The following is a 27948-nucleotide window of genomic DNA, read 5'->3' on the forward strand; positions in this document are numbered from 1 at the left end:
ACCATAGAGTCTTTTCTTTTTCAGTGGTGCCTACTGCCTGTGGTAGGTGTAGCAAACCTTGTTTTGGAGCACTAAAGTTAGTGGCTATACTTAAGAAATTAACTTAAATTATAGCCTAGGCTTACTTAAGAAATTAAATTAACTGAAGAAATTACTGTTCAATCCATAATTGTTTTGTCAAATTTTTGATCTATTTGCTTTGTCATGCCTAAGCCATGGAAGAATACTTAAGATTCGGGTAGAAAATACAATCCTGAATAGGAAAAAAAGTGTGTGGCTGAAAAAGAGCAGAGTTGTTTCATTGAATGGGTAATAATATGGAATTCTGAATGGAGGTCAAGCACCACCAGACTCCATTCATTCATCCCCGACGCCGACACACGCCCCATCGGCCTGACACTACCTACACAGGCATGGGTGCGCCTCAACCGTCTCCGTACGGGCGTCGGGCTTTACCGCTCAACCATGCACCAATGGGGAATGGCTTCTTCCTCCTCCTGTGAATGTGGTGCCGAGGAACAGACCGCAGACCACATCATCAATGACTGTACCATCTTCAAGCCACCTAACGGAGTGGAAGGTCTGCGCGTCATGGATGATGAAACTAAAGACTGGCTGCTCTCTAGCAGCCTTCCAGTGTAGTCCGGGAACATCGTGAATCTGGGGTGGTAAAAGGATAGACCCTCGGCCCCAGACGCTCAGACGACGATGATTGAATGGGTACAGCAAAATTTGCCACTGCACTATCATCCCACGATTAAGAAACTTGGCCGCTCATGAACAAACTGGTAAGCATAAACGATTTGTTCCTCTAGCAGGGTAAAGTCAGCTGAATATGGGCACTTCAACGGATCTTGATTCTACTGCAGTTAAAAAGGTAGAGTTACAACTTGCTGTTGCAGTCGCTTGCGATTGTGCTATTCGCAGTATTGACCACTTAGGGGAGATAATTTTAGGGCAAAGGCAGTTGTTTAACTACATAGAACAAAATGTTAATGCCTTATCAAAAATGTTATTGTCCCATCTCTAAAAAGAGTTGATATTGGACTTGAAGGGCAAAAAATTTTCCATGATCATAAACGAGTCAACTGGCATTTCTGTTAAAAACATTTATTCATTTTGGTGCAGTATTACAATGAACGTAAAGGAAAAGTTGCAACAGAGTTTCTTTGCTTAGTATAAGTAACTTAGGCAACAGCAGTCAATCTGTTTGAAATTATTGACCAGGAACTGTCGAGCTGCGGCCAGTGCTTGGAAAATTGTATTGGCTTTGCATTAGATGGTGCTTTAGCAATGGTGGGCAGCAACAACTCTGTCTGGACAAGAATAAAAGAGCGTTCTCCAAATTGCATTCAAGTAAAGACAGTGCTGCATATGCCACTCATTGGCCTTATGTGTGCAGCATGCAGCTTCAAAGTTGCCTTCAAATATTGGTTATTTAATATCAGAAGTTTCACAATGGTTTTCTAACAGCGACTTAAGACGAGAGAGCTACAAAGACCTATACAAAGTCATGAATACCACTGAAGATATAATGACAGATATAAATAATATGACAAAAACAGCACCATTGCCCTTTGAGAAGCCATCTGCAAAACGGTGGTTGGTAAGAGGAAAAGTCATGTTTAACATCTTAATGAACTAGCATGAATTGCGAGCCTACTTTACTGCAGCTGAGCGAGTTGTGCAAAGATTGGATACTCGTTATAAAGCACGAAGACATGCTGCTGGATCACAACAATTATCTTTATTTTGTTTTTGCTACACCCATGGTCCAAGTGTTTGAAAAGGTAAATAGCCTATTTCAGCAGACGAATGCTGATCCACACGGTCTTTTCAAAACTCTACATTTGCACTCTCAAGCTTTGTATAGGCGACTGCATGATGTAAATGGAAACCCATAACCTATGGAGAGAATTGATTTTGGTGCTCATTTTTTGATGGAATGTGCCAAATATGGAGATGGTAGCAGGCCAGGCAATTCTAACTTTGCCTTTTCTGAAATTGAACGTGGAAAAGTTAGATGTAAAGCAATGCTTGAAGAAGCTCTTTAACAAGTCATCAAAAGATTCCAGCCAACAATAAAAGCCGATGGAGTTTGTTCCTCCTCTAACTCGCCCTTTCGAAGAAGTATCTATGGATCTTTTCAGTTACGCAGGAAAGTGTTATCTTGTGTATGTTGATTGTTGGTCTAGATGGATAAAGATCGCAGAGTATAACCACGATCCAACTTCTCAACAGGTAATCAGTGTTACCAGGAAATACTTTGTAGATACACAGAGGCGTAGGAAGCGCCCTCCGTATCCTTCGACCAGAGGGGGCCCCAAAAAGAATGAGATATTGATGTCAACGAACTAACAATGGAATTGAATCGTTTTATTTATGTCATCAAGAAAAAGAACCTTGTCACGGCAAGCAATTTTTTAACGCACATAGCCTATACAAGAACAGCCTTTAGGAGGGTGGCCGGTCGATTGGTCGACAGGACGTTTGGTCGACAGACATTTGGTCGACAAGACATTTGGTCGACAGGACATTTGGGTTAGAGTTAGGTAGAGATGTACCGATATATCGGTATCGGCATCGGTGATATCGGCCATTTTTTGAGTATCGGTATCGGCAAAATTTGGCCGATACTGTAGCCGATACTAAACATGTAAAAAAAGGCGTTTACAGCGGATTTTCTGCAGAAGCAAAGATATAGATTTTTAAAGTAGTAACTAACGTCACATTAATGTAGAAAAATAACAACCTGTTCAAATTTTTGATACCTCACACTCCCATGACTTCATGCGCGCACCTTTTGCTTGGCATTGTTTGCTTACAGTGATTCTTTCACTCAAACAAAACGTTTTGTTTCAGCAGTTTTGCGTTGTTCGATTCTTAAGTTGTGAAGGAGACTCAATTTCTCCAATATTTATCATTTGTTTCTTTTTTACTCTCAGCAGAGTATAAAACCAGGCCAAGACGGTGTACCATAACGGTGTAGCTTCCACGCTAGCCATTTAGACCTTAGACCAGAGGTGACGAACCTGCGGCCCGCATGCGGCCCATCAAAGAATTTTGTGAGGCCGCAAAACCATTTGACAATCGCTGATGCATTAAAGACAAAAGACATCTCAAAGCTGTTTTATGCCTTCACTGGTACACCTTTCGTTTGCTATTTTCTTGCCCTAAACTTTAACTTTCAGGGTTTAAAGTTAGAAAATAGGAAAGCTATAAATAAGGTAAAGTTGTGAAAACACTATTCACCAACATTACCTTGCATTTTTGGTCGATTTTTTACTGTTGTATGTTTCGATTCTGCGTAAGATAATTTCAACTGTGTGGGTTTTATTACTTTCATCTGCCGTTTGTTACTTTTCATGAATAATATCTTGAGTCGCTTCTAAAAGATTTCATAGTAGGTTACGATTAAAAAGTTGTGTGGCCCGATAACTCATGTGTAATTGACAAAGTGGCCCGCGACCGCAAAAAGGTTCGTCCCCCCTGCCTTAGACCATTCAATCAACTATATGTTTCTCGGCAGCCGTTTTATAGCAAGAATGGACATCGACAAGAATTGAAATGGCTAGTGTGGAAGCTACACCGTTGTGGTTAGCAAATCGCCAACTGCTGGCTGTACTAGTGAGTGCTCAATAGAGTGGTTCAAAAAAATACAATTTTCTAGGAATCTTCCTCCACAAGGCTTAAAATGTGCCATTTCCCCATAAAAGTGCCCTTGCAAAAAATTAGACTGATTGGAGGTCGTTTAAAGGTCAATCAGATTTTCACTTTTTTACCACAGGATGCATGAAAACAGCATGTTTTTCAATGTTCTTTTGTTCAAAGATATTCAAAGGCAAAAATTTCGTATTCAGAATATTTTGCATTCCAGAGTAATAGTTGTGCTTGCAGTAACATATTTGACAGGATAGTCACCTGCATAAAACTAGGCTCACTGTTTTGAAAATGCCAACCACAAGAAGCTCACCAGAAGTTTGGCTACTTGGAAAGCCTACGCGGGAACTTTTGGGTTCTGGTCTCCCCACGAATGGTGCTATACTACGCAAGTTTATGTTTCACCACCGGGATGGAGGATTGACAATTGTTGACAGTGCAAGACAAACCATAGATGCTGCAATGACTGTTTGGAAAATGCAAATATCCCGACTCAACGTGTGGACTCAGGTATACGGAAACTTCGAAAAATTCACAAAAAATGCATGGAATTGAAAGTTAACCACAAGCGTGTTCAAATCACTAAAGTTATTTGATCTGCTGTGCACAAATGGTAACAAAGAAGCAGGAGCCTTCCTTGCCAAACCCCCCAGCCTCTGGGCATCAGATCCTGCATACAATAAATTTAAAGCCAGTGTTAGTCTCCTAAAAGTTGTTAATGACACAGCCGAGCGAGGAATTGCACTAATTCACTTCAGTCCTACAATTCAGCTCTAACCAAAGATGAGACTCAGAACAGTACCTACTGCAGTTCGTAAGCACCCACAGGAAAAGATTTACGGTGCCAACCAAAGTAACCCTCAATCTCAACAAAGCCTGAAATGAGACTGAGACGAAAACAGTGGCCGAATGTCGTATCTGATTTAACACCACAATCTTTGACGCTAACATTGTAATTTAATTCATTTATTGTGACATTCATGTCTCTTTGTGATGAAAGGAAAGTTGTATCACTTGTGTTTAAACTTATTTAACCTACGAAAATGATTGAAGTGATGACTGATGAAACTACCGCCTGTTTCGAGTGAATATTTTTCAATAATAATGGTAAATGCCGAATTGCCAATAATAATGCTGATATTTTAGTATGGAAATGTGATTTTTGCTTTGTTGGCTGTTAAGTTAATAAATATTGATTACATACACACTAAGTTCAATCCTGCATCATACAAAAGTCTAGCTCATTCTCTTGTGTGGTTTTCAAGATAATAGGGGGCATTTTCCCTTCTGTAAGTCTTGCACACAATGTCGGCCTGTGTACTATAGGGTTTGACATAGGCAGAATGTGGTAAAAAAGTGAAAATCTGATTGACCTTTAAACGACCTCCAATCAGTCTAATTTTTTGCAAGGGCACTTTTATGGGGAAATGGCACATTTTAAGCCTTGTGGAGGAAGATTCCTAGAAAATTGTATTTTTTTGAACCACTCTAGTGCTCAACCTTGTGCTTTTTTGTTTGTCGTATCCAGGCTTACACCCGGTAGTTGAAGATTTAGATTAAGTGGACAGGAAGGCAAGGAAGCCAATCTTCGTGTCCACCTTCAGGCATGCCTTTAAGTGTCCTGCCACAGACACAGCTGCATGCTCTTAAGCGGTGTCGAACCGGCGCCCTTTCGATTGCCGTTCCAGTGTTCTCACCACTCGGCTATGCAGCCAACCTTGTGCTGATAGCCGGGAAGAACGCTCCTTTCTTCAAAATGAGGTTGTCATCTTAGGCGTAAGAAGACCACTTTGATTAGTTTAGTGAGGATTCGTAGTCCCTTGCTTTCATTTTGAGCCTACTTATTCTGCCATGACATTGTTTAAGCTTGGTGAGTTCATTACAACGAAAGGTGGAAATTAAATCACAAACTGATAGAACCAGCTTACTAAAAACAACCAAGTTACATGGGTTTTTTAAACGTTTAGCAACGTAAAAACGATGCAAAATTATACATTTTTGCTCCCTGGGTAGTTTTGGCCTGGCAAAAGCTTTTCAACCAAACGACAAGCGCCCTTAGGTTGCACATTACTTGTCGAATAGTTTTTGTTCGACTACACAAATCACTTGGTTTACATTTTACATCTTATTATCAATTATGATAGCATATTTGGAGAGTTTGTGCTGTCCCTAGTTTGTGCAAACACTTTATTAATTTTCAAGAAACCCCAATTATGATGTTATGTTTCTTCCCTTATACCCCAGTCCTCAATTACGGTGGCCTTTCATTACTAAAACCTACTATGACACAACAATGCGGTTGAGATTGGATTCTTGAATCTGTAATAAATTATGCCAATTGAAAGCTTTTTTTAATAGTTGTATGCAAATAAGGTAAAACTTAGCATTTGATATAATTCCTTGCAAATACCAAAATTGCTCCTTTTTGTAACACCAAAGTATCGGCCAAAATATCGGTATCAGTATCGGTATCGGCCTAAAAAAGTGATATCGGTATCGGGATCGGTATCGGCCAAAATATTGGTATCGGTACATCTCTAGAGTTAGGTTAGGTTTAGGTTAAAATGAATCGTTCTGTCGACCAAATGTCCTGTCAACCAAATGTCTTGTCGACCAAATGTCCTGTCGACCAATTGTCTGTCGACCAAATGTCCTGTCGACCAAATGTCTTGTCGACCAAATGTCTGTCGACCAAATGTCTGTCGACCAAACGTCCTGTCGACCAAATGTCTGTCGACCAAATGACTGTCAACCAAATGTCTATCGACCAATTGACCGGGTACCTTCAGGAGATAGGCTATATACGAATTTTTGCGTTTGCATCAGAATTCTTCTGACCACACCAGTTACTGTGGCCAGAGCTGAAAGGACCTTCAGCAGAATGAAACTGATCAAGAATATCCTGCGCTCAACCATGACAGGCTTTCTGCTTTTGCGATTATCTCCATCAAAACAAGATTGTCAGATCCCTAGACTATGACGCATTGATTAAACAATTTGCAGAACAAGGCTCAAAAGAAGCGCTTTGCATAATTATGGAATACATGTACACACTGTCACTGTAGACCTATGTATACACAGTGGTGGGCGCAGCTAACGTAAAAGTTAACTTTCAACAAAGAAATTAGCGGATTTCCAATAAATTTACTTTCGCTATACTCCGAAAGCTCATGGCTTATCACCCGCTGAAATTTTGTATGGATCTTCCATACGATTGACCATACCGGCCCAGATCCAATCGTTTAGTGAAGCGTGGAAAAATAAATTTAAAAATTGGGATAAAGCTGCAGCAAGCATAAAGAAATATGCTGAACAAAATTATAACAAGCATTCCAAAGTTCTCAATCCTCTTCTTATCGGTCAAAGTTGTACGTATACAAAACCCAGTTTCATATAAACGGGATCACATCGGTCAAGTTGTTGGCATAGGTAAAAACCGTGACTACAACATCAAACTACCCAGTGGTCGAATCTGCTGGCGTAATCGACGATTTCTGCGACCAGAGATAGATGATGCCATCGCGACTCACAGGACAACTGAAGGGGAGGATGAGGTACCTTCGTTGAATCGGACAGTTCATTTTAATGACAGTTTTAATGTGCGACCAATACCTCCACAACGGAGCAGGTGACGTGCCAAAGGACAGTCAAAGTTGAATGACTATGTTCGTACAGAAAGCTCCGGACGTTGAGAAACAAACTTTTGCTCACAACTTCCTCGTAGAAAAATGGTGGTTGTGGTATTCGTGTGTGACGTAACAGTGACCCAGTGTTGCCGTCTTGTTATCGTATACGCATTGCGCAATGGTCATTTTAGTTACTGTAGTTCTTGCTTACTGGTTGCTGACTGTAAAGTGTAGCTCGATCGTACATACGTATAGATAAGCTATAGTTCATTCACAATTCAGATATACAACAGCGGTTAGTTGAGATATTAAACTAGAAGGAATCTAGAGAAGGAGTTAGTTTTCAGTGCATTGTTGCCACAACTGCATGTTGCTTCAAGGTTAATTTGCTGTACGGACAAGAAATGTGAGAGAATGAAACATTTAGGATTTCATCAGTGATGGTGCTGCCAATTTTTTCTGATGCCATTCCACTAGACATTGCTTAAGAGAATTCTCATGAAGTGAAATTTACTTCTCCCAGTTGCTGTCAATCGATGTGGATTTGTTGCTTGGCATGAATGCACATTGAACATCGGATTTTTAGTGAAAAAGGTTTGCCAAAACTTCAAGAATTAGTAAATCAAGCAATAAAAAGGCTAGCACAAGAACATGAGGAAGAAGTACTGTTATTAACAATTGAGATAGTTGAACTAAAAAACAGCCAAGATTTCAGTGGAACTGGCATCACCCTTACAGCTGTGATGAGTCTTGCAGTTTCTAGAACAAAGATATCCAGAAACTTGCTATGTCTCGGCAAGATGAGAAAGCCCTGGAGATTGTGACTAAGATTCACGCATTGTGTTGGTTGACTCGTCACGTACTGCTTGTGGTGTTTAACATTTCAATCAAAGGGTAATAAAAGGAAATTTATGCTCAGAAAAAGTAGCAAAAACAAAACAGGAGCATCATTTTTATCAAGAAACAACACAATTTTGTCACCTTGTTTTGAAGCAGCAAATTCTGGAAACTTGTTGAATAGACTGAATGGAATTGAATAGACAGGAAAATTACTTTGTACAGCAGACATGCTTTCCAGAAGCCCTGCCTCAACAGGCAACAAGATAATTTGCATGAAAAGGCAGAACTTCATGTGGATGGATGCCGTTATTGTTTCACTGCCTGCCTCGTCCGAACGCTTAGATCAGATTCGCGCCGAAATTCGAAATGATCCATTGATTACTGTCAAACGCAGTGGCCGAGCAAATCCGTGCTAGATCTGCACTTGATGCCGTATTTCAAAGTCAGAAATGAACTGTCGTTTGAAAGAAACTTATTACTCTTTCGCAATCGGCTGTTAATCCCTCTCAAGCTACGTAATGATATGCTTCAACGCATCCACACTGGCCATCAAAGAATAGTCAAGTGTAGATCCCTGGCTAGATCTTGTATATGGTGGCCTGGTATGAATGATGACCTTGCCAGTTTTGTAATCAAATGTTCTGCTTGCAGCCAACACCGTGTTTACAGCCCAGAACCTCTCATGCCTTCGAGTTTGCCGTACTATCCTTGGCAGAAAGTTGGCTGTGATTTGTTCCAATGGCAGAACAAACAGTATTTGATTGTGGTCGACTATTTTTCGCGTTTTATTGAACTGTCGTGTTTTGACCACTCCACTACATCCTTTGATGTTATCGAACATTTGAAAAAGATTTTTTTGACTCACAAAATCCCCGAAATACTCGTCAGCGATAATGGCCCACAATACTCTTCTTACATCTTTTGCCAATTCTCCGAGGAGTATGGGTTTTTACACAAAACGAGCAGTCCGGGATATCCAAAGAGCAATGGCGAAGCAGAAAGAGCTGTTCAAACAGTGAAACCGCTATTCGAAACAACTTGCACTCATTAATTATGCAAGCACTCCACTGCAGTCTGGATTCAGTCTGTGTGAACTATTATTGGGACGCAAGCTGCAATCGATTGTTCCCGCTGATCCTAAAATATATGATCCAAAGTGGCCTTACTTAAAACAATTTTGCTTTCGTGATAAAGAACTAAAACAACAGCAAAAGTTAGATCACGATAAGAGACATAGAGCAACGGTGCTGCCTCCCCTATCTCCAAACTCAAGTGTTTGGATCGAGCTGGATTTGGATGAAGGACACATAACACAGCCCAATTCTGATTTGTATAGAACCCGCAGTGGTCGTACTATAAAGCCACCAGATCGTTATACTGATAATTGGCAATAGTATTGTGTAATTATTTCGGTGTTGTTGCTGTTTTTTTTTTATGAGGTTTCTTTCTATCGAGAGGAGATGTAGCCCTTCCTCCCTCAGTCTTCTTCTTGACTATATTATGTGAAGTTGTATTTTTTTTCTCGAAGGGAGATGTAGCCCTTCCTCTCTATACGTTGGTGTTGTTTCTTTTAAACGTTTTAGTTTCTTGAAGGGGATATGTAGGATGACCTCCCTGTGTGTTCATCCGTAGAACACGTGACCTACAGTTAGCGTATATATACGGCTGTCGCCATCAGTAGCCATTTTAGTTACTATAGTATTTGAGTTATTGAATAGAGCTAAACACTACAAAAGGAACTCCTTCCACGTGGATAGGCAAGTCCAACCAATCTGGCTGGATAAATGAGTCGTTGTGGATAGATTACCTTCAGCACTTCATAAAACATGTACGTTGTACACCTGGAGATCCGGTGTTATTAATAATATTGACAACCACAAATCTCATGTAGCAAGTGAAGCCGTGAATCTTGGTAAAGAAAATGGAATTGTCATGTTGACACTGCAACTTTTAGATAGATCGGTTTTTAAATCCTTTAAAATCATTTACAATAAATATGTAGATGATTGAATGAGGTCCTCAAGTAATATTGGTAGGCATTTCACTATATTGGATATTCCGGAGGCAGTCTTTACGGCCTACAACAAAGCGATGACTCCATCCAATATTTTGTCTGGATGGGCACTATCAGGAATTTGTCCATTAAATCGGAATATTTTCACGGAAGAGGATTTCTTACCATCTAAGGTTACTGATCGTCTAGATCCAAATGAAGTGCATATCACTCATCTAACAAGACCGTCATCGATGATTGTATTTTCCGAAGACACCCAATAGGGCACGGGGGTGAAAGCAATGCATTGAGATTGGATCAATAGCCATGAATCCAGTGATCAACCTAAGGAAGGAACTGATGATGGCGACAGAGCTTTAGTAGAAATAGCACACACACAACCTCTTTCATCAGCTAATGACTCTCCAAATACGTTTGAAGTGACAGCACAAGACAATTGCAACATTGATGCCAACATCATCAGTACTCCTAAAAGACATGTAGGCCTATCCGGATGTGACACAGTTTATGTATCACCAAAAGATATTTTGCCATTTCCGAGGGCGCCAGCAAGAACAAATACAGGAAAAGGAAAAAAGGTAAAACGACCATCCTGACAGACACTCCTGAAAAAGAAAAGATAAACTTATTGGCCAAAAAAAAAACAAGAGCAAGAGAAAAAGCTGGAAAAAAAGTTAAACAAAAAGCAAAATGCAAGAGAATCAATACACAAAAAAAGCGAAGAAAATTAATCAATCAAAATGTAATCATAGATGATAGCAGCAGCAGCAATGAAGAACTTGCAAAGGAAATGAGGTCAAATTTTTATCCATCGAGTGAAGATATCAGTGAAGGCGAAGATGCTTGTCACCCAATTGATGGTTCCAAAAATCTTGATTGGAGATGTTGTATTTGTGATGAACCTTATGAAAATAGTCGATCCAGAGAACAGTGGGTAAACTGCCGATGCTTAGGTTGTGCTAATTGCGAAAGTAATGGCATGGCATCCACAAGTTCTAGGCCTACCTGTAAAACTTGGGCGCACTCTTTGTGTACAGACAATCCGTGCAAATTTGTGTGTCCAGATTGTGACCAAAGCACGCAAAACTGACAGTGATTTGTTTCATTTTTTAAATGTTGGAAATGAATGTTTATTCGTCAATAATTTTCGACCTATTTCTGCATTGTTTGTTTAAAAATGTGTTGTTGTAATTATGGGAACCTGTACACAATTATCCAAAAGACGCTTGCCCAAAAGGATACTTTCCCAAAAAGACATTTGCCCACAACTGCACTTCCTTGAAGGAACATTGCATATAAAATACACTTTATTTTTGGGCAAGTGTCCTGTTAGGAAAGTGTCCATTTATGATATCAATTCATCATTTGCAGTTAACACTGATTTAGTATGGTTATTTCTTTATTGTTCTGCACACCGGCCCAACGTGCCCCATGCACTGCCAAATGTACCCCGGGGGCGGGGGCACATTGGGCCGAAAAGTTACCGTTTTTTAAACCTTAATACCTTTTTGCCTAAAAGACTTGGAATAAAGTCAAAATTCAGAAAGAATTACTCGAAGAATCAAGATCATAATGATGCATAGCGTTCTACAATCGAATGTCAGTTGAGTGATCTACGTTCAAAAATGTGAAAAATGGCGCAACTTCCCCCAGTCTCCCTTATTACAGTAAATTTTTTAAAACCGCTTTGTTAAATAGGACCACTAGTCAAAACGTAATTATCACATGAAGTCCTTCTTTTGCAGACACGGTATTCCGAAAACCCTCCGATCAGATAATGGCCCTCTATTTCACTCAAAAGAGTTTGCGGATTTTTGTGATAGTTGGAAAATTAATCATCGAACTTTTAGCCTGCTAGAACTGCGAAACGTTTATTAGATAAAGCCTTAAGCACCAACCATGACCCTTATCTCAGTATTTTAGAATACAGAAACACACCCACTGGACCTGAAGGATCACCTGCTCAGTTGTTGATGGGGAGAAGATTGCGAGAACTAATACCAATGACAGAAGACCTTAATACATGTCTCAGTCGACCCCGCTTTTGTGAAGAAACAATTTGTAAAACGTCGTACCCGCAACAAAAGGTATTGCGATCGTTCAAGCAGACCCATGAGACCTCTTGTTAATGGCCAAAATGTTCGCCATAGAGTCGATAAAAAATGGGAGCCCGCTGTCGTAATCGGTTGTCATAATTCACCGCGATCGTATAATGTGCGTGATTCTTATGGCAACACTTACCGGAGAAATCGGAGATATTTAATTAATGTGGAGCCGACATTCAAGTTTAATCCTGTGGTTCCTGACACATGTATTTGATGAATTTAACGACGAGCCCAATGTGCCATGTGAAAATAATATGCCAGCACTGTGTACGACTCGTTCTGGTCGGATAGTGAAGCCGTCTGATAGATATGGTATTTGTGTAAATTGAATCGTACGGTATAGTGATACGTGGAGATTTCGTGCTGTGCATCATGCATAAAATGCAGACTTGTGCTGTTGTCGGAGTTTGCACAACGAGAGTATATGAACTATAAGTTTAATGCTTGCTGTTCACTTTGAGTCAATGGAAAATTGTGTAGTAACTGTGACATCGTTATTGCATCTGCATTTAATAGTGTACCTCCCTCCATAATTTTAATCTATTTCTGTATCGTTAGATAGTTCTTTTCTTTCTTCAGACAAAGGGGAATGTAATATATTGGAACCGCACCGTTGCACTCTTAATTTTGTGTGGGAATTTCCCCTTACCAGTGTCTCGCATTTTGCTTTACACGCTTTTCATGACGTCGTAATTGGTCGCCTTTAAATAGGTTTCCTTGACAGTGTTGCGCCATTCTTCTTCTTACATTTGTTATGTTATTACAATTATAAGTTCAATCGACTTAGTGTCGGTGTCATGTTGTAGTTGTCGAAGTCTGTGCAACATTACATAAGAAAAAAGACATAAATCAAGTTACGATAGAACTAAAGTAAGGGTTTTCAGAAAGAAATTCCTATGAAGAAATTCAATTGCTCACTTTAAAACCATTCTAGCACAATACAAACACTTTCAATAACTTTAAAAGAACAAATTTGGTTGATAACAGCAATTCAACTAAAAAAATAAAAAAATTCTTAGTGTTTCCAAAACAAGTACCAGACAAGAAGTGGATGAAGAATCTTTAAAGAAGGATGCTGCTTTTTATGGCGTGTATTCAAGGGAAATGCCAGGACATCAAGATTATGTTAGCATAAATTGTAAAGTGCACTACCAAAACCAATTAGGGGAATGCGGGGCAAAATGGACATTTGCATTCTTGAAAAAAACTACAAATAAAAATAACGCCCTTTTTCTCTATTCTTTAAAACTACTTGAATGAATATTCCACACAAAAAATTTGCAATTTTTATACCACACTCGGCGGCAAAAAGGTCAAAATAGCTTTCTTGGTACTTTGTTATAAAAACTTGTTTACTAAAATATGGTAAGATTTAGATGTTCTTTGAAAATTCGTTTTTCCCTACTTCGTTTTCCATTCATTTTTCCTTTGAGTAGTTGTCTTTGAATTGAATTATTGCGTATCATATGCCCAGAATACCTCAGTTTTAATTCATTGTAGACTTTCCATGTTGGTCTTTATTCGAAATAGCACATCTTCGTTTGTGATTTTACATTTCAAACGCCTCTAGTCGTTCCACCATTTGTGATGACAATTTCCATGTTTCTGCATTGTAAAGTAACTATCCAACAATGGATTACTATCCTCCAAAAATGAACTTTCTACATATTTTAGTTTTGCTTATAGTTATAGACTTTCTCAGATAGCTTATTTGTGGCAAACCCAACAATGGATGATTGGGGCAAAACAGGCATATTGATATCATTTGCAACACAGCCTACAAGAAACAGTAGGCCTAGGTAGTTTTTTAGCATCAATTTTTTTTTCAAATAGATATCTACAATTTGTTTTAAAGACCTGAAACAGCAAAAATGCACAGTTAGTTTGATTCTATTTGAATAAGACTACTGAAAAAGCTGGCTTTGCAGCGGTAAAAGCTTTATTTAATCAAGTGCCTTATCTCGCGAGCTCAAACAATGAAGTTTTAATAATGAAATCAATACATTAAGTTCATACCTCGGTGCTAATCATTATCCGACTTGGTTTTTCAATAAAGTTCTTAGAGGGTTTATCCTGACCTTTCATGATAAATGCTATAAAACAGTGGTTTTCAACCGGGGGTCAGCGGACCCCAAAGGGTCCGTGAAGCGATTTCAGGGGGTCCGTAAAAGTTTTCTAGTTTTAGGCATGATTGATAAATTATGAAATTTAAAAATTGTTTGTGGTTTGTTTATGTATTAGCCTACAGTGATTCTCAAACTGTAAGTCGCAACGCACATGTCGTTTGAAATTGCAAAAGACATGGCACAAAGGTTTGGTTTCTTAACTAAAAATATCATATAAATGACTTCAACCTTTTAATAAGACTATGTTGGCAATGTTCAACTTAAATCTTTTGAGACAGCAGATTGTTGACCAATGATTAACTTGGAAATGCAAACTTTAGTCAGAAGTCTATTCCCACTCAAAGTTTTGCAATGACTGTGGTTATCACGAATTAATATTGATTACAAATGAAAAAAGGGAGAAATTCTTTGTAACAGTCGCAAATATCCTATTGAATTTTGATAAAATTTATAGAAACTTATCAAATGAGCATATAAATTACAGATTTTTGATCCTGTGTGCCAACATAAGTCAAAACATAATTTCGTCAATCTCATCAACCCTCAAGTGCGTTGCGAATTCAGCAAATTCTTCTAAGTGTGTTGCTTCGAAACTTATGTAACATGATTCCATAAGGAGACACGATATACCAAAATTTCAAATAAGTTAGAAATTTTTAGGGGTCCGCGACTGCTTCGAAGGCATCAAAAAGGGTCCACCAAGACAAAAAGGTTGAGAACCACTGCTATAAAGTTTTTGCAACTGCTAAAACTGACCAATTAGAAAAAAAAATGCCAAAATTGCACAAAACATGAAACCCTTTCTGGCAGTTTGACTGCTTTTTTGGTGAAAGATATATCTGCTTTTGTGTTGTTTACGTTCGCCCTGTTGCCAGGGGTGGATCTAGCAAAAGACCTTGGGGGCGGGGGCATTTCAACAAAGCACAACAATGTGTAAGTCTGCATTAATCCGACCTTGCAAACACGCCATGAATGAAATTATTTTTCTGTGTTTTAAGGGAGGCGATCGCCTACCCTTGGATTCCCCACTGCATGTTTCAAGAACAACCTGTGTGGCTTCCTTGCTTCATGAAGCAACAGATCAGCCGATGCTCTCCATTATGCCGCATGGTGTTTATCTCTTCTCTTGTAATTCGATAACTATAATATTTGTAAAGAATTTGAGTCATCAACTGCGTCAATCTTCGGGTAATTCATAATCTTCATTGACAAAAAGATAAATCTTATCTTCAGACGCTGCGAGCATAAAATCTTCTTCGGGGTGTAAAGAAATAGAATGGATAGTTTTGGATTGATTTACTTTTACTCGCTCAACCACTTTAGCTTCGACTAAATCCCACATATACACAAATCCATCTTCAGACCCACTGATTACATGATCATCTTTCTTATTTAAGCCACATTCGATCATGTACTTGGTGTTCTTATGACCAAGGTATTCTCCTGGAAGCAAAACAAAAAAATAAGTGTTACTTTTCGCATAGCATAATAGCCTAAACCTGCTGCTAAGTCAAGGTACTATGACACTTTATAAGTCAAGAAAAAAGGACGTTGATGGAAACAAAATATTATATGATACAATTTTGGTAAAGAAGTGATTTTCTTGAACCTTAGACAAATAAAATCTAACAACCTCACGGCATTTAACATAAAATAATAACATGAAAATTAAACTAGTAAAAATTACAGACGTTTTCGGCCATACTCATGCTAGCCCTTATTTTATGTTAAATGCGGTGTGATTGTTAGGTTTTATTTGTCAATGTTTTATGTGTTCTATAAAAAAAGTTCATAAATCTATTACCGTCCTTAAAATAGTAGAATGATTTCTCTTCAATAAACCCTCGTAAAGTTTTAAAGCAAAAACTATTGTATCCTTGTGCTTTCATGTCATAAGTGATGTATTAGTGCATGTTTTCTGTAGGACAAACCTTTCGACTGTTTTACATCAGTACAAAGGGCTAAAAGAATTGGCAAGCTAATGACTATATAAGATATCTTTCCATTAAATGTCTCTAGTCTAGTGTCTGAAGATAAATATTCAAAGACAATGAACTACTTGCCTCATACATTTACGTTAAGGTATGTCTCTTGTATAGTAACATAAAACATTCAAAGACATTACCAAGCATCTCTCCAGTACTGATATCCAACAGGCGCAAAGTATTATCGTGGGACGAACTTAAAATACATTGACCGTCTTTGGAAAACCGTGCACATGTGATTGCCGATCCAATGTAGTCAGTAAACATTGACCCGACACGCAAATCATATCTTCTGACTCTTCCATCAATGCTTCCGGTTAAAATCTCATGATCTGAAACCTGATAAACCATAACACTTTAAAGATTTCAGAAGGAATAAGAATTATTAGTGCAATCTCTGGAAGTAAATCTCTTTTGTTTTCAAGGCAAAATATACTCTGCGAGACTTGTACAATTTATAGTATGTGCATAAAAGTAATTACAATAAATCTTTACAGAAGTAAATTCCGCTAAAATTCACCAAAGATGATCTTGCAGATCGGAATCGATTTTTAGATGTTTTGGATTAACTTAAATGAACATGAGTTCATCTGTTTCATAGTAATACACAGCGTATTTGTTTTCGGTTCCACCAGCAGCAGTGACCAAGGTAGAACAGTTGTGGCTGTAGTACACTCCAACCAAAATGTTAGGCAATTAAATCCACAAAAGCTGAAGTCAATGCAATTCTAAATATATCTGTATACAAATTCCTTAACCGATTGACGTCAATAGCCACATCCTCCAAAAATCTTTCTCCATAAACTTAGCTTACTTGCAAGGAACTAATGCTATCTTTAGCTTCGTCCATGATTTGGACTGGAACGTGTTTACGCGATCTGCAGTCCCATGCACGAACAGACGAATCTACTGACCCGGAAAGAATCACAGTCGACTCTTCATTGAATTCTACACAATTGACACGACCGGCATGGCCGCGAAATCTTCGTATAATCTGTAAACAAACTGATCACTAAAATTGTGACAAGTAAATTCAACGCTTAAACTCTTAAAGGGCGGGGAAACCCAAATTAACTTTGCGAGTTTTTTGTTTCAGCGTGATGTCATTGTGTACAACATGTGTTTTAGCAATAAAAAATCCAAATTTTGTTGCCCTCGTCTCGCTAGGGCCGCTTTTGTTTGATACCCGTTTGCGAGGTCTCGTTGCGCATCAAGCTGTGATTCTGTTCGCTGTGACGTCACAAGGTACATATAGTTGTGGCCAAAAGTTTAAGACCAGACTTGATTTATGACGATTTTTGCATTACTTCAAAATACTGCATCAGATATAAGATGATGCATAAAGATGATGCAACTGAAACAATATATGATGCAGTATTTTGAAGTAATGCAAAAATCGTCATAAATCAAGTCTGGTCTTAAACTTTTGGCCACAACTATATGTACCTTGTGACGTCACAGCGAACAGAATCACAGCTTGATGCGCGCGAGACCTCGCAAACGGGTATCAAACAAAAGCGGCCTTAGCGAGACGAGGGAAACAAAATTTGGATTTTTTTTTTGCTAAAACGCATGTTGTACACAATGACATCACGCTGAAACAAAAAACTCGCAAAAAGTGAATTTGGGTTTCCCCGTCCTTTAAGTTAGTTAGATAGGAGACTACGTCATCACAATGCACCTTGCTGTACTTTTGCACTCTAAATTGTATTTAAGCAACTGAACAATCCAATTCAATTTACGTAACCTGGTCTCAACTCCCTAAGTCCCTGTCCTAATACTTGGGATATTTTTTCATTTGTTTCAGATAAATTCTTATCAAACAAACTACTGGTGGTTGCATTTCAAAGACACATCAATTGTTCACAACTTTTTAATTCTTTAGCTTTATAAATCCTTCACAGTCATGAAAATTATTTATTAACGCTCTGAACTCACTTGTCCAGTGGCAACATCCCAATATATGACAGTTTTGTCCGAACCACATGATGCAAGTTGAGAATTGTCATTGGAGCCAGCTGCATCAAGGACGTCAGATCCATGGCCAGTGTATTTCTTTATAAGCATCTCTTTTTTAGCGTTCCACAGCTTAATTGATTTGTCACTACCGCAAGTCAAACAGTAGTTTCCGTCAGCTTGAAAAGTAAAACACAACAAATTTCCTACCATTTAAAAACACAATTTAACATTTTGTAGGTGAGGCTCTTTGTAGATAGAACATGATTAGTTGGTGCATACTTGTTGGCAAGTACTTCAGATATTACTTTACAAGTTAAAAAGCCTTGTTAGGTTAAAGCAACATGTTGGTAGTTTTACAAAAAAATAATATTCCATACCATTGAAACGCACAGCTCGTATGGCACCCTGGTCACATCCAATTGTTTTGATTAACTTTGTGGGAAGGATTGGCTTCGATGCTACACCAATAGGTTTAGCAGAAACTGTTTAAAGAAATTGAAAATTAGTTAATTTATTAACTAATAAAATCTTGACAAATTCATGTTATAACTGTCATCCGTATTTACATAAATATATGTACTTTGAGTCAAATTAGCAAGTGTGACTGTATAACAGGTGAAATTGTTCTGGATAGAGAAGCTTGCTATTTTCAATAACCGGACAACTGAGGATTGTCTTCAGTTTCCAAGGAAATAAAAAACTTTGAGAATTGTACAGTATAGGCTACAAAGATCAAACACTTCAATGAGAAAAGGTATGCTCGATGCTGGTATATGTACTGATCCGATTTAAATGAAAGAAAAAGAAAAAAGAAGCCATATTACGTGTTGCTCAGTCTACACTAAAGAGAATTTTGCACTTTCCAATTACCATAATCACATAAAAACTTTACTCTGTCAATTTTAGTGACTGAGCCTGCATCAGTAGTTCATAGCCTCTGTAAGTACCGGTAGTAAGTAAGTACATATGCAAACTGCCAGAAATAATCTTGCAAAGAAGCTTTTCAACCCTAATACAAAACTTTGACATCTTTTTATTTTCTAGAGTTACCATGCATTCTCTCTTTTTAATGAAAATATTTTGTCTTTGAAAGACATTCAAAAGTGCCCAAGCGTCTTCTAGTTAGCATCTTAGACAATTTAAGACTAACGAATAGTTTTCTTTTTATCTCACTTAGCCTGCCAGATGGAATTATTTTCAGTTAAAATTAACATTTTGACTGCAATTTTGTTTTTGAATATATAGTTCTTCTGTTCGGTGGCTTCCCCAGTGCACAACATAATAATGTGCGGAATGGCCCGTTTCGGTGAGTCCGATTCGGTGAGTCTGATTCGGTGAGTTCGATCCCTCAACGGGGGATTTTTTCAAATTTTTTTTTTAATTATCGGGTACCGTGGCCTAATTATCATTGCCGTTTTAGGGTTAGGGGTAAGAGGTTAGGAACTCACCGAATCAGACTCACCAAATCGGACTCACCGAATCGGACTCACCGAATAGTAGCAGACCCAATAATGTGGGTGGCTAATATTAAAACAAAGAATTGCTAAACGTTGTGTGCATATAAACGAATTTTTGTCAACAGTCTAAATGCGTATACCATACGTCATCTGTCCGCAAGTGGTTAACAAATAAACTGCCCAATTATAAATTGTATTTTTACCTTCAGAACCAGGCCTGTTCTGTGGATGTTGAATATCTCCCACGTACATCATTTTCAAATGGTAAAGCAGCCAAATATATTGTCACGGTACCTATCCTAATGCTACTGATTTCACCACTAAAAATATATTAATCATGTGAGATTACATCAGACAAATACATCAGACAGAAACAAAAACTTGTCTCTAAACTTCCACCAATAAACAAGTTTATAATAAAATAAGCAGAATTCAGTCACTGTTACATTCCACTGTATGGGTATCTGTTACAAGTACTATTTTTAAACTACAGTACCGTAAAATTCGACTTTATAGTGAGTGACATTTCACAAGTGACACTTTTTGAAGGTCCTTTCAGGTGTCACCATAGGCAAGTTCTACTACACCAATAAATGCAACTTTTTAAAAATATTAAAATACCTTTTAGAATTAACAATAGTAAATAATAACAGTTTGACACCTGTTCGATAACGGCCTAAATGTCTAATTAATTCGAGTCATTGTCGCTGCTCAAGGGTGGTAAAAGGCAGAGTCCATCAACCCTTGGAGTAGAAAAGAAAAAAAAAGTTTGAACGGAGAAGACAATAAAAGTTCTAATGATATTTCAACAAAGTTATGATTTACTTTAAACGTTGTTAAAAGTACAGTGTCACATACCGGTACAGTACAACCAATGCAGTACCATATATGTGGCAGTCGCTTTGTCACATATATTGCAGGTTTATAAAGATACAAATCAAATTAATCTTATCTACTTTACATTATACTTTCTACGAGTCTTATATGCAATGTACGACAATTCTGCATGTTTCTTAGTAAAAGGAATTTCATCAAATGGAGCGTGATCTCCATAACAAGAAGAAAATATCTTCTTTATAAGAGTTTGAGCTCTTTTTAAACTCCAGTCAGGAAACAAAACTCGAAAAGATGTCAGAGCAGAACTTTTTACACAAGTTTGGTGATATGATTTAATTCCAGAAAGTGTAGAATTTATAATATTTTCACTAAACATGCATTCTCCACTCAAAGAAGCAGCACGGATTTCACTGCACATAACATGTTCCGGATTGTTGTAAAAATCTACATTTGCCCGACAGTGGTCAAAAGCATGCACCAGTTCATGACTTAATAAATATTTCATTTTAGAGGTTTTTCCAGAAATACTGTGTAGCCTTTCAAAGTTGTTTTGACACAACACAACTTGATTGTTGTAAGAATCAAATCCTCCCAAAATGTTGCTGTTTTGGTGACAATCTTCAATAGCAATGTGAATTTTAGGATCAAACGTACATCCAGCATCTTCCAGAGCAGTAAGAATCACATCAATAAATGGACTAGATTCTTCTCCTGACAATATGCTGTCTAGAACAGATCTAGTTTGACTTTTTTGAAACTTGGTATTCTGCATTTTTTATTTTCAAACTTTTGTCTATGTCACAAACCACTACATGTGTGGAGTAAATTTTTGAAAGGTAATACTAATATCGCTTTACAGCAATCAAATTTGTGAAAATTATGTCACAATTTATTAAATAATTAATTGTTATGCTATTCCACAATCTGCTTAGTCATGCTAATTCAGTCTGGAAAAGTTAAAAAAAGCACATTTGAGATGAATGCTTATTCTTTACACAAGAATGTAGATGAAAGTAATGCATACAAGAGACAAGCAAAACACACACACAAACTCAGCACACTAGGAAGCCTAATAAAGGGCCGTCTTTAAATGTAGCAAACCTAGCAAACCTCGCAAACCTAGCAAACCTAGCAAACCTCGCAAACCTAGCAAACGTAGCAAACCTCGCAAACCACAAGGTTGCCAGATGGTATTTTTTATTGTATTCTTTTAAATTTCTTGGCTTTTTATTTATCGGGTGCATGTTTTTTAAAACCCTTTTGAACAAGTTACTTGTTTAGTGTTGATGTCGCAGAAGTTCTATTCTCATCTATAAAAAGATATCAAAATCTCTGCTTTGTTGGGTATGGTTAGTTTTGATATAAATACATTTAAAGCAATGCCTTTGCGATCAACATTTGTGAGATAGCCTATTGCAAGTTAATATTAACGCAATATTTAGTAGTCAGACATTCGGGAATCAGTACTCCATCCCTTAGTTAGACCATGGTTGGGTGAGTTCACTAATTACTGGTTTTCTAAAAACCGGGCTGCAGACGAAAAATAAAACTTAACTTTTGCAGACGACCGTACGTCCAGCCCTGGGCTACGCAGTGTGATACAAAACGAATAAGTGCCTAATGACAAGTTTTTGTGTGTGTTTAGAAAGTAAAGGATATTTTGTGAACGAAACCGGTTTTTCCAAGGTTTGGTCATTTGAAGTGTGTTTAAAATACCTATGTATATGCTTTGGCTCTTTTTTGGGCTACTTGCAAAAAAATGGTTTGTTTTTGGGATTGGTTTGAAACGTGTTTTGGTTGGGTAATTTTGTGGAATCTGGCAACTCTGCAAGGTTTGCTTCTTTAAATGTAGCAAACCTAGCAAACCTCGCAAACCTCACAAGGTTTGAACATTTGTACAATTACGGGAAAACATTTTTTGTTTTATGAGGTTTTCTCAGCGGGCGTCTTTAAATGTCGCGAACTCCGAATTCCTCGCAAAGCTTGAGAAGGTTTCTTCGTTTGAAAGCCTACCGCAATAGGTTTTCATAGTCTCCCTAAAGATGATAGATTTAGACTAGCAGCAAGTAATGATAAGGTTGTCTGTAGTCTAGGCCTATCTATTTGGTGCAAACTATGAACAGTTGAAAACCTCATCGGCCATCAATTTATTGTAGAAACCTTTCTCAAGATTTGCGAGGTTTGCTATATTTAAAGAAGCAAACTTTGTAAAGTTGCCAGATTCCACAAAATTACCCAGCTAAAAACACGTTTCAAACCAATTTTTTTTTGCAAGTACCGTAGCCCAAAAAGGAGCCAAAGCATAGGCATTTTAAACACACTTCAAATGACCAAAACTTTTGGAAAAACCGGTTTCGTTTACAAAATATGCCTTACATTCTAAACACACACAAAAACTTGTCATTAGGAACTTCTTCCTTTTGTGTCACACGGCGTAGCCCAGGAACTACGGTCACCTGCAAAAGTTAAGTTTTATTTTTCGTCTGCAGCACGGTTTTTAGAGAACCACTGATTAGTGAACTCACCCAACCATGGTCTAAGGGATTAAGTACTGATTCTCGAATGTCTGACTACCAAATATAAATTGCGTTAATATTACCTTTCAAGTTTCAACATCTCACAAATGTTGATCGCAAAGGCATTGCTTTAAACGTATTTATATCAAAACTAACCATAACCAACAAAGCAGAGATTTTGATATCTTTTTACTGATAAAAATAAGACATCAACACTAAACAAATAACATAATCAAAAGGGCTTTTAAAAAAATGCACTCGATAAATAAAACGCCAAGAAAAAAAAAAAAATACAATTAAAAAAAATACCATCTGGCAACTTTGTGATTTGCGAGGTTTGCTAGGTTTGCGAGGTTTGCTACGTTTGCTAGGTTTGCGAGGTTTGCTAGGTTTGCTACATTTAAAGACAGCCTAATAAAGGCAGGGTTATCGAGTAGAAACCCCTTTAAAAAATGAAGCAAATTACTGTCAATGCAGCACAGCAGAGAGTTGTTGCATCAGCATTAGGTCAAAACAATGCAATATATATACTTAACCATAATATAAATTTGCTACCAAAAACATTTAAATTTTAGAGGCTCCTACTATTATATTGGTCAGTGGTTAAGAACTCAAATGAAGATGAAGCGTTGGTTCAGCTCTCAGGGCTATGCTCAATTGCTTGCCAGATGTTTCGTCCCTGAGATCTTTCGGCCTGGCTTTTCAGTCCTACAAGACATCAGCTACTGTTGCAGAAAGCGCGAGATTACGAGTAACAAACCATCGTGACCGAAACAACATTCTATTTGAAGTTGGGAAGAGTCGAAACAACTTGTGCAGTGATTGTTAATTGTTTTGTTTCTGCGGACTTGACTTAGGCTACTGAATGTTCTTCACATTTGCGTCATCTAAACCTCACTCATATAAAAGAACATAATCTCACACTAGTTTAAATTTGTTTTAAACTAATTACAATTCATGATAGCACTACGCTAATCCATCATAGCGGCTTTGAACCAATGACGCAGGGACGGTCACCGAGATTGACAAAGTAAAGTTTCACTTTGCTATGAAAGTGTGGTTGTCTGTGAATTATTCCATCCAATAGGTGCCACTGAATGGAGAGAAGTTCTAAAATTGCATTGCTCAAGCGTACTCCCTGAAAGTTAAACCAGCGCCATTTGATCTTGCAGATTCTTCTTGTGTAAAGTCAGGCGCTAATTAACCAACTGAGCTATCGGGGCAAGTATCAAGACAACAATAAGTTGTCATTGTGTTAGAATGACCATTTGGCAGAACATAAGGCATTTGTTTTATGTTCGCTATTAATGTATTCACTATTATTCACTAAATTTTTAAACGCTACAAGACCTATGTGTGATTCAAATCCTTCTTGCAAAGTTAATCATATCCCAAACGTATTGAAATCAAATTTGAAAACGTTTGAAGTAATTTGCTTTGACAAAGTATCATACAAACTTAACAAGTAGTACTTTGTTCGATGATATAAATCATTGCAACCTTGTTTGTAATGCTTGTCTACATACGATACCGGTACCGTAGTTGTTATTAAAGTGTCAGTCTATTAAACATTTTTGCCACATCATCCCTCAAGTCACCAAATTTTCATCATACTTTGGAGTTCAAGAGACTTTTCATCTCTAGTCAACTTCGAACAAAATAAGATCCGAACCGCAGTAATCTGTTAATATCCACAATCAAAAAATGTGGCAATTTCTGAAGTGCTGAGAGATCTCTGGGATGAAATATCTGGCACCCGCTTAATCTCGGTAACCGTCCCTGCATCAAAAGCTTCTACAAATATGTAAAACTACCAGGAATTACCTATGAGCAGAGATGGGCGTGATCTTCAAGATCACTTTTTTTTTGGTGATCTTGATCTAAGATCACTTTTTTTTGTGTGATCTTGAAGAACAATAAGATCAAGATCACTTTAAAATTGAATTTTACTTCCTACATAGAGGCATTTTTTTAGAACTAGTACTGTACAAAGTAGTTAGTGGCAACTACTAACATTAAGCCACTGTTAATATGATATGTGCCCAACAATAGACCATTTAAAGTCTCCATCAAATCTGGTCAGTGTTGCCATTTCAAAATTGAAAAAGTTTTCTGTTCAACTTCCGTGTACTTTATGTTGACGTATAATAAAAAATGCTTTAATGTGAATTTTAAAGAAATGTTTGCTTTTATTGACCCAATTTTAGATGTTTCAAAAGTCTAGAATGGCGGTGTTAAAAAATCTGGATTCTAGCCGACTTTGGTCATGTAAAGTGGTTTATTGCAGCAAATCAACCAGACCAAGACTTGTTTAGGGTCTGAGTATGGAGCGGTTTGTCGGACCGCAAACCTCTGAACTTTTTTGGTAGCAGACAACAGTATCAAAGTTGCCAGGTGGGTAAATGGTGCAATAAACATTTACTTAATGCAGTGAAAGTTAAAACTACTTAGTAACACGAATAAAAACTCCCACATGAACCAGACAAAAATTTGGTAAAAAATGATGCGGTTTAAACTTTATTTTTATTTATTTATTATAAATAAAAAGTATAAGACTAATTGCAAATTTTGCGACTTTTCAGAACTACTGTAATTAACCTCGGCCTTGGGGGTGACGTTGCGATTCTAAGCAAACTACGTCAACAATTGATAGGCCTATAATAGCAACAGTCACTAACTTATTACAATTCTTAGGCCAGCGATCGAGTAGTTAAAAGTAAAAGTTAGCAATACCAACTATATACCTTTACCCAGATTGCTTATAGTTATTATTTTTTGCAACGTCATTGATCAAAAACTTCATTTTTTTTTCAAGTACACAAAAAGTGATCTTGAAAGTGATCTTGATCTTCAAGATCACGATCTTGATCTTGATCTTGATCTTCAAGATCACATAGTTTGGTGATCTTGATCTTCAAGATCACCTATTCTTGGTGATCTTGATCTTGATCTTCAAGGTCACCAATACTGGTGATCTTGCCCATCTCTGCCTATGAGTATGAAAGGCTTTGTCAGTCTGAGGATAAAGTAGCCTTGCAAAAACCAACCAACTTTCAAAGAGCTGTTATGGTACCGGTACAGACCGCATGCACAGTAGGCTACACAAAGTAACTACACAAAAAACTGCACCAGGTAGGCCTACAGCGTAAGTATTTGTACGCTAGAAGTATCAACCGGCAAAATAAAATTCTGTTTTGGGCTCCTGTTTTTGCTAAGGATTTTAGACTCAGGCTGCACTCGGATTCTCCCATTCCCCCAGCTCCGGTACATCTAAATACTCATTGTCAGGCATTGTCGGTTTTTTGAGGAGTTGTGGAGCATTTCTAGGGGTTGTCGAGCATTTTCAGGGGCTGTTAGGTATTGTAGAGCAGCTACTTTCAGGCGTTGGGGATTTCCATGCATTGTCTAGGATTTCCAGGCATTGTCGATCATTATCAGTGGTTGACGAGTTTGTTAGGCATTATAGAACATTTTCAGGCATCGTCGAACATTTTCAGGGGTTGTCGAGCATTTTCAGGGGTTGTCAGGCATTGTAGAGTAGCTACTTTCAGGCATTGTTGGGAATTTCCAGGCATTGTTCAGTTCAGTTCAGTTGTTTTTATTTCTGACCATCATATCAAAACAATACACGTCAACATAGCAAAGGTCGAGAAAAGGGTAGAAGCGACAAAACGCGAATGTTAAAACGTGCTTGAGACCGAAGTAAGTTATTGATTTGAAAGAAATTTGGCACGGTCGCAACACCTTCAGAAACATTTAAGATATAAAGTGAAAATAAAAAAAGAAAATGTTACAAAAAAAAACAAACAAATAAACAACATATATTTAGGCTATAGCTTTATTAGCCCACATAGCTTTAGCTGATATATTTAAGATTTGTATGGACAGTTGCTATGAAGATCGGCCATGGTGCGTTATCAAGAGTGCTGATGGTCGTAAGGGGAACACGTCCTGATGCGTTTAGCTCATAGCAAAGAAGAGCAAGGCAGGCAAAGAAAACTCCACAAAGAAATCCTACCACGGGCAAAGCCATTTCAAGCGCAACGCACCATAGACCTTGCACGACTCACAAAATAGATAGGCTATAATTTGACGACAGGAAAACAATGACAAAAACAAATAAAACAAACTAGCAAAAACAACATCATCATCTTGCGGAAATTCAATTATACCCAGGGAAGTTATATCTTGAAGATATCAAGCGTGCTTTGATAAAAGTTGCGTTGATAAAGCGATAATTTTAGACCCCAGTCAGCTAAACTCGTCACCTCCACACTGATCCAACGTCAGTAAACGTTGAATTAATGCAAAAACGACAGGCATTGCCAGCTGGGATGTAGTAGTGGCATGTCACAGTAGGCTAATATGATAAATTTGGGTTAGGCTACTGTATGTTTTACACGTTGTCTAGGATTTTCAGGCATTGTCGATCATTATCAGTGGTTGACAGGTTTGTTAGTCATTATAGAACATTTTCAGGCATTGTCGAACATTTTCAGGGGTTGTCGAGCATTTTCAGGGGTTGTCAGGCATTGTAGAGTAGCTACTTTCAGGCATTTGTCGATAATTTCAAGGCATTGTCTAGGATTTCTAGGCATTGTCGATCATTATCAGTGATTGACAGGCCTATTAGGCATTGTCGAACGTTTTCAGGGATTGTCGAACATATTCAGGGGTTTTGAGCATTTTCAGGGGTTGTCAGGCATTGTAGAGTATAGCTACTTTCAGGCATTGTCGATAATTTCCAAGCATTGTCCATCATTATCAGTGGTTGACAGGATTGTTAGTCATTATTGAACATTTTCAGGGGTAGTCGAGCATTT

At 37.8% G+C, this 27948-nt stretch overlaps 2 protein-coding genes and 1 pseudogene across 2 annotated transcripts; 1 reads left to right on the top strand and 2 right to left on the bottom strand.

Annotated features, from left to right (window-relative positions):
- The first annotated feature begins 835 nt into the window (after positions 1-835).
- LOC145780638 (uncharacterized) lies at positions 836-1904 on the top strand (annotated as a pseudogene).
- A 13644-nt stretch (positions 1905-15548) lies between these two features.
- Positions 15549-20091, bottom strand: LOC145780792 (WD repeat domain-containing protein 83-like). The gene is made up of 6 exons (XM_082592432.1): positions 19976-20091; positions 18693-18797; positions 18295-18491; positions 17171-17350; positions 16497-16695; positions 15549-15814 (listed from the first exon to the last, which is right to left on the bottom strand). Exons 1-6 carry the CDS (start codon positions 20025-20027, stop codon positions 15549-15551), a joined length of 999 nt encoding a protein of 332 aa, XP_082448558.1. The 5' UTR covers positions 20028-20091.
- A 1-nt stretch (position 20092) lies between these two features.
- On the bottom strand, positions 20093-21551 carry LOC145780793 (mitochondrial inner membrane protease ATP23 homolog). Its single transcript, XM_082592433.1, has one exon. It carries the CDS (start codon positions 21379-21381, stop codon positions 20725-20727), a length of 657 nt encoding a protein of 218 aa, XP_082448559.1. The 5' UTR covers positions 21382-21551; the 3' UTR covers positions 20093-20724.
- Between the last annotated feature and the right edge of the window lie 6397 nt (positions 21552-27948).

The sequence above is a fragment of the Aplidium turbinatum genome, chromosome 12 (genome assembly GCF_918807975.1).
Source record: "Aplidium turbinatum chromosome 12, kaAplTurb1.1, whole genome shotgun sequence".
NCBI lineage: Eukaryota > Metazoa > Chordata > Ascidiacea > Aplousobranchia > Polyclinidae > Aplidium > Aplidium turbinatum.

Bases quoted from the DNA above. Each gene is read 5' to 3' on its own strand.
- LOC145780792 (XM_082592432.1), bottom strand. From the start codon at position 20,027: ATGATGTACGTGGGAGATATTCAACATCCACAGAACAGGCCTGGTTCT. The intron at 18,798-19,975 runs GTAAAAATACAA...TTCTTTAAACAG, and splicing joins GAACAGGCCTGGTTCTGAAG to TTTCTGCTAAACCTATTGGT. The intron at 18,492-18,692 runs GTATGGAATATT...TTACTTTTCAAG, and splicing joins ACGAGCTGTGCGTTTCAATG to CTGACGGAAACTACTGTTTG.
- LOC145780793 (XM_082592433.1), bottom strand. From the start codon at position 21,381: ATGCAGAATACCAAGTTTCAAAAAAGTCAAACTAGATCTGTTCTAGAC.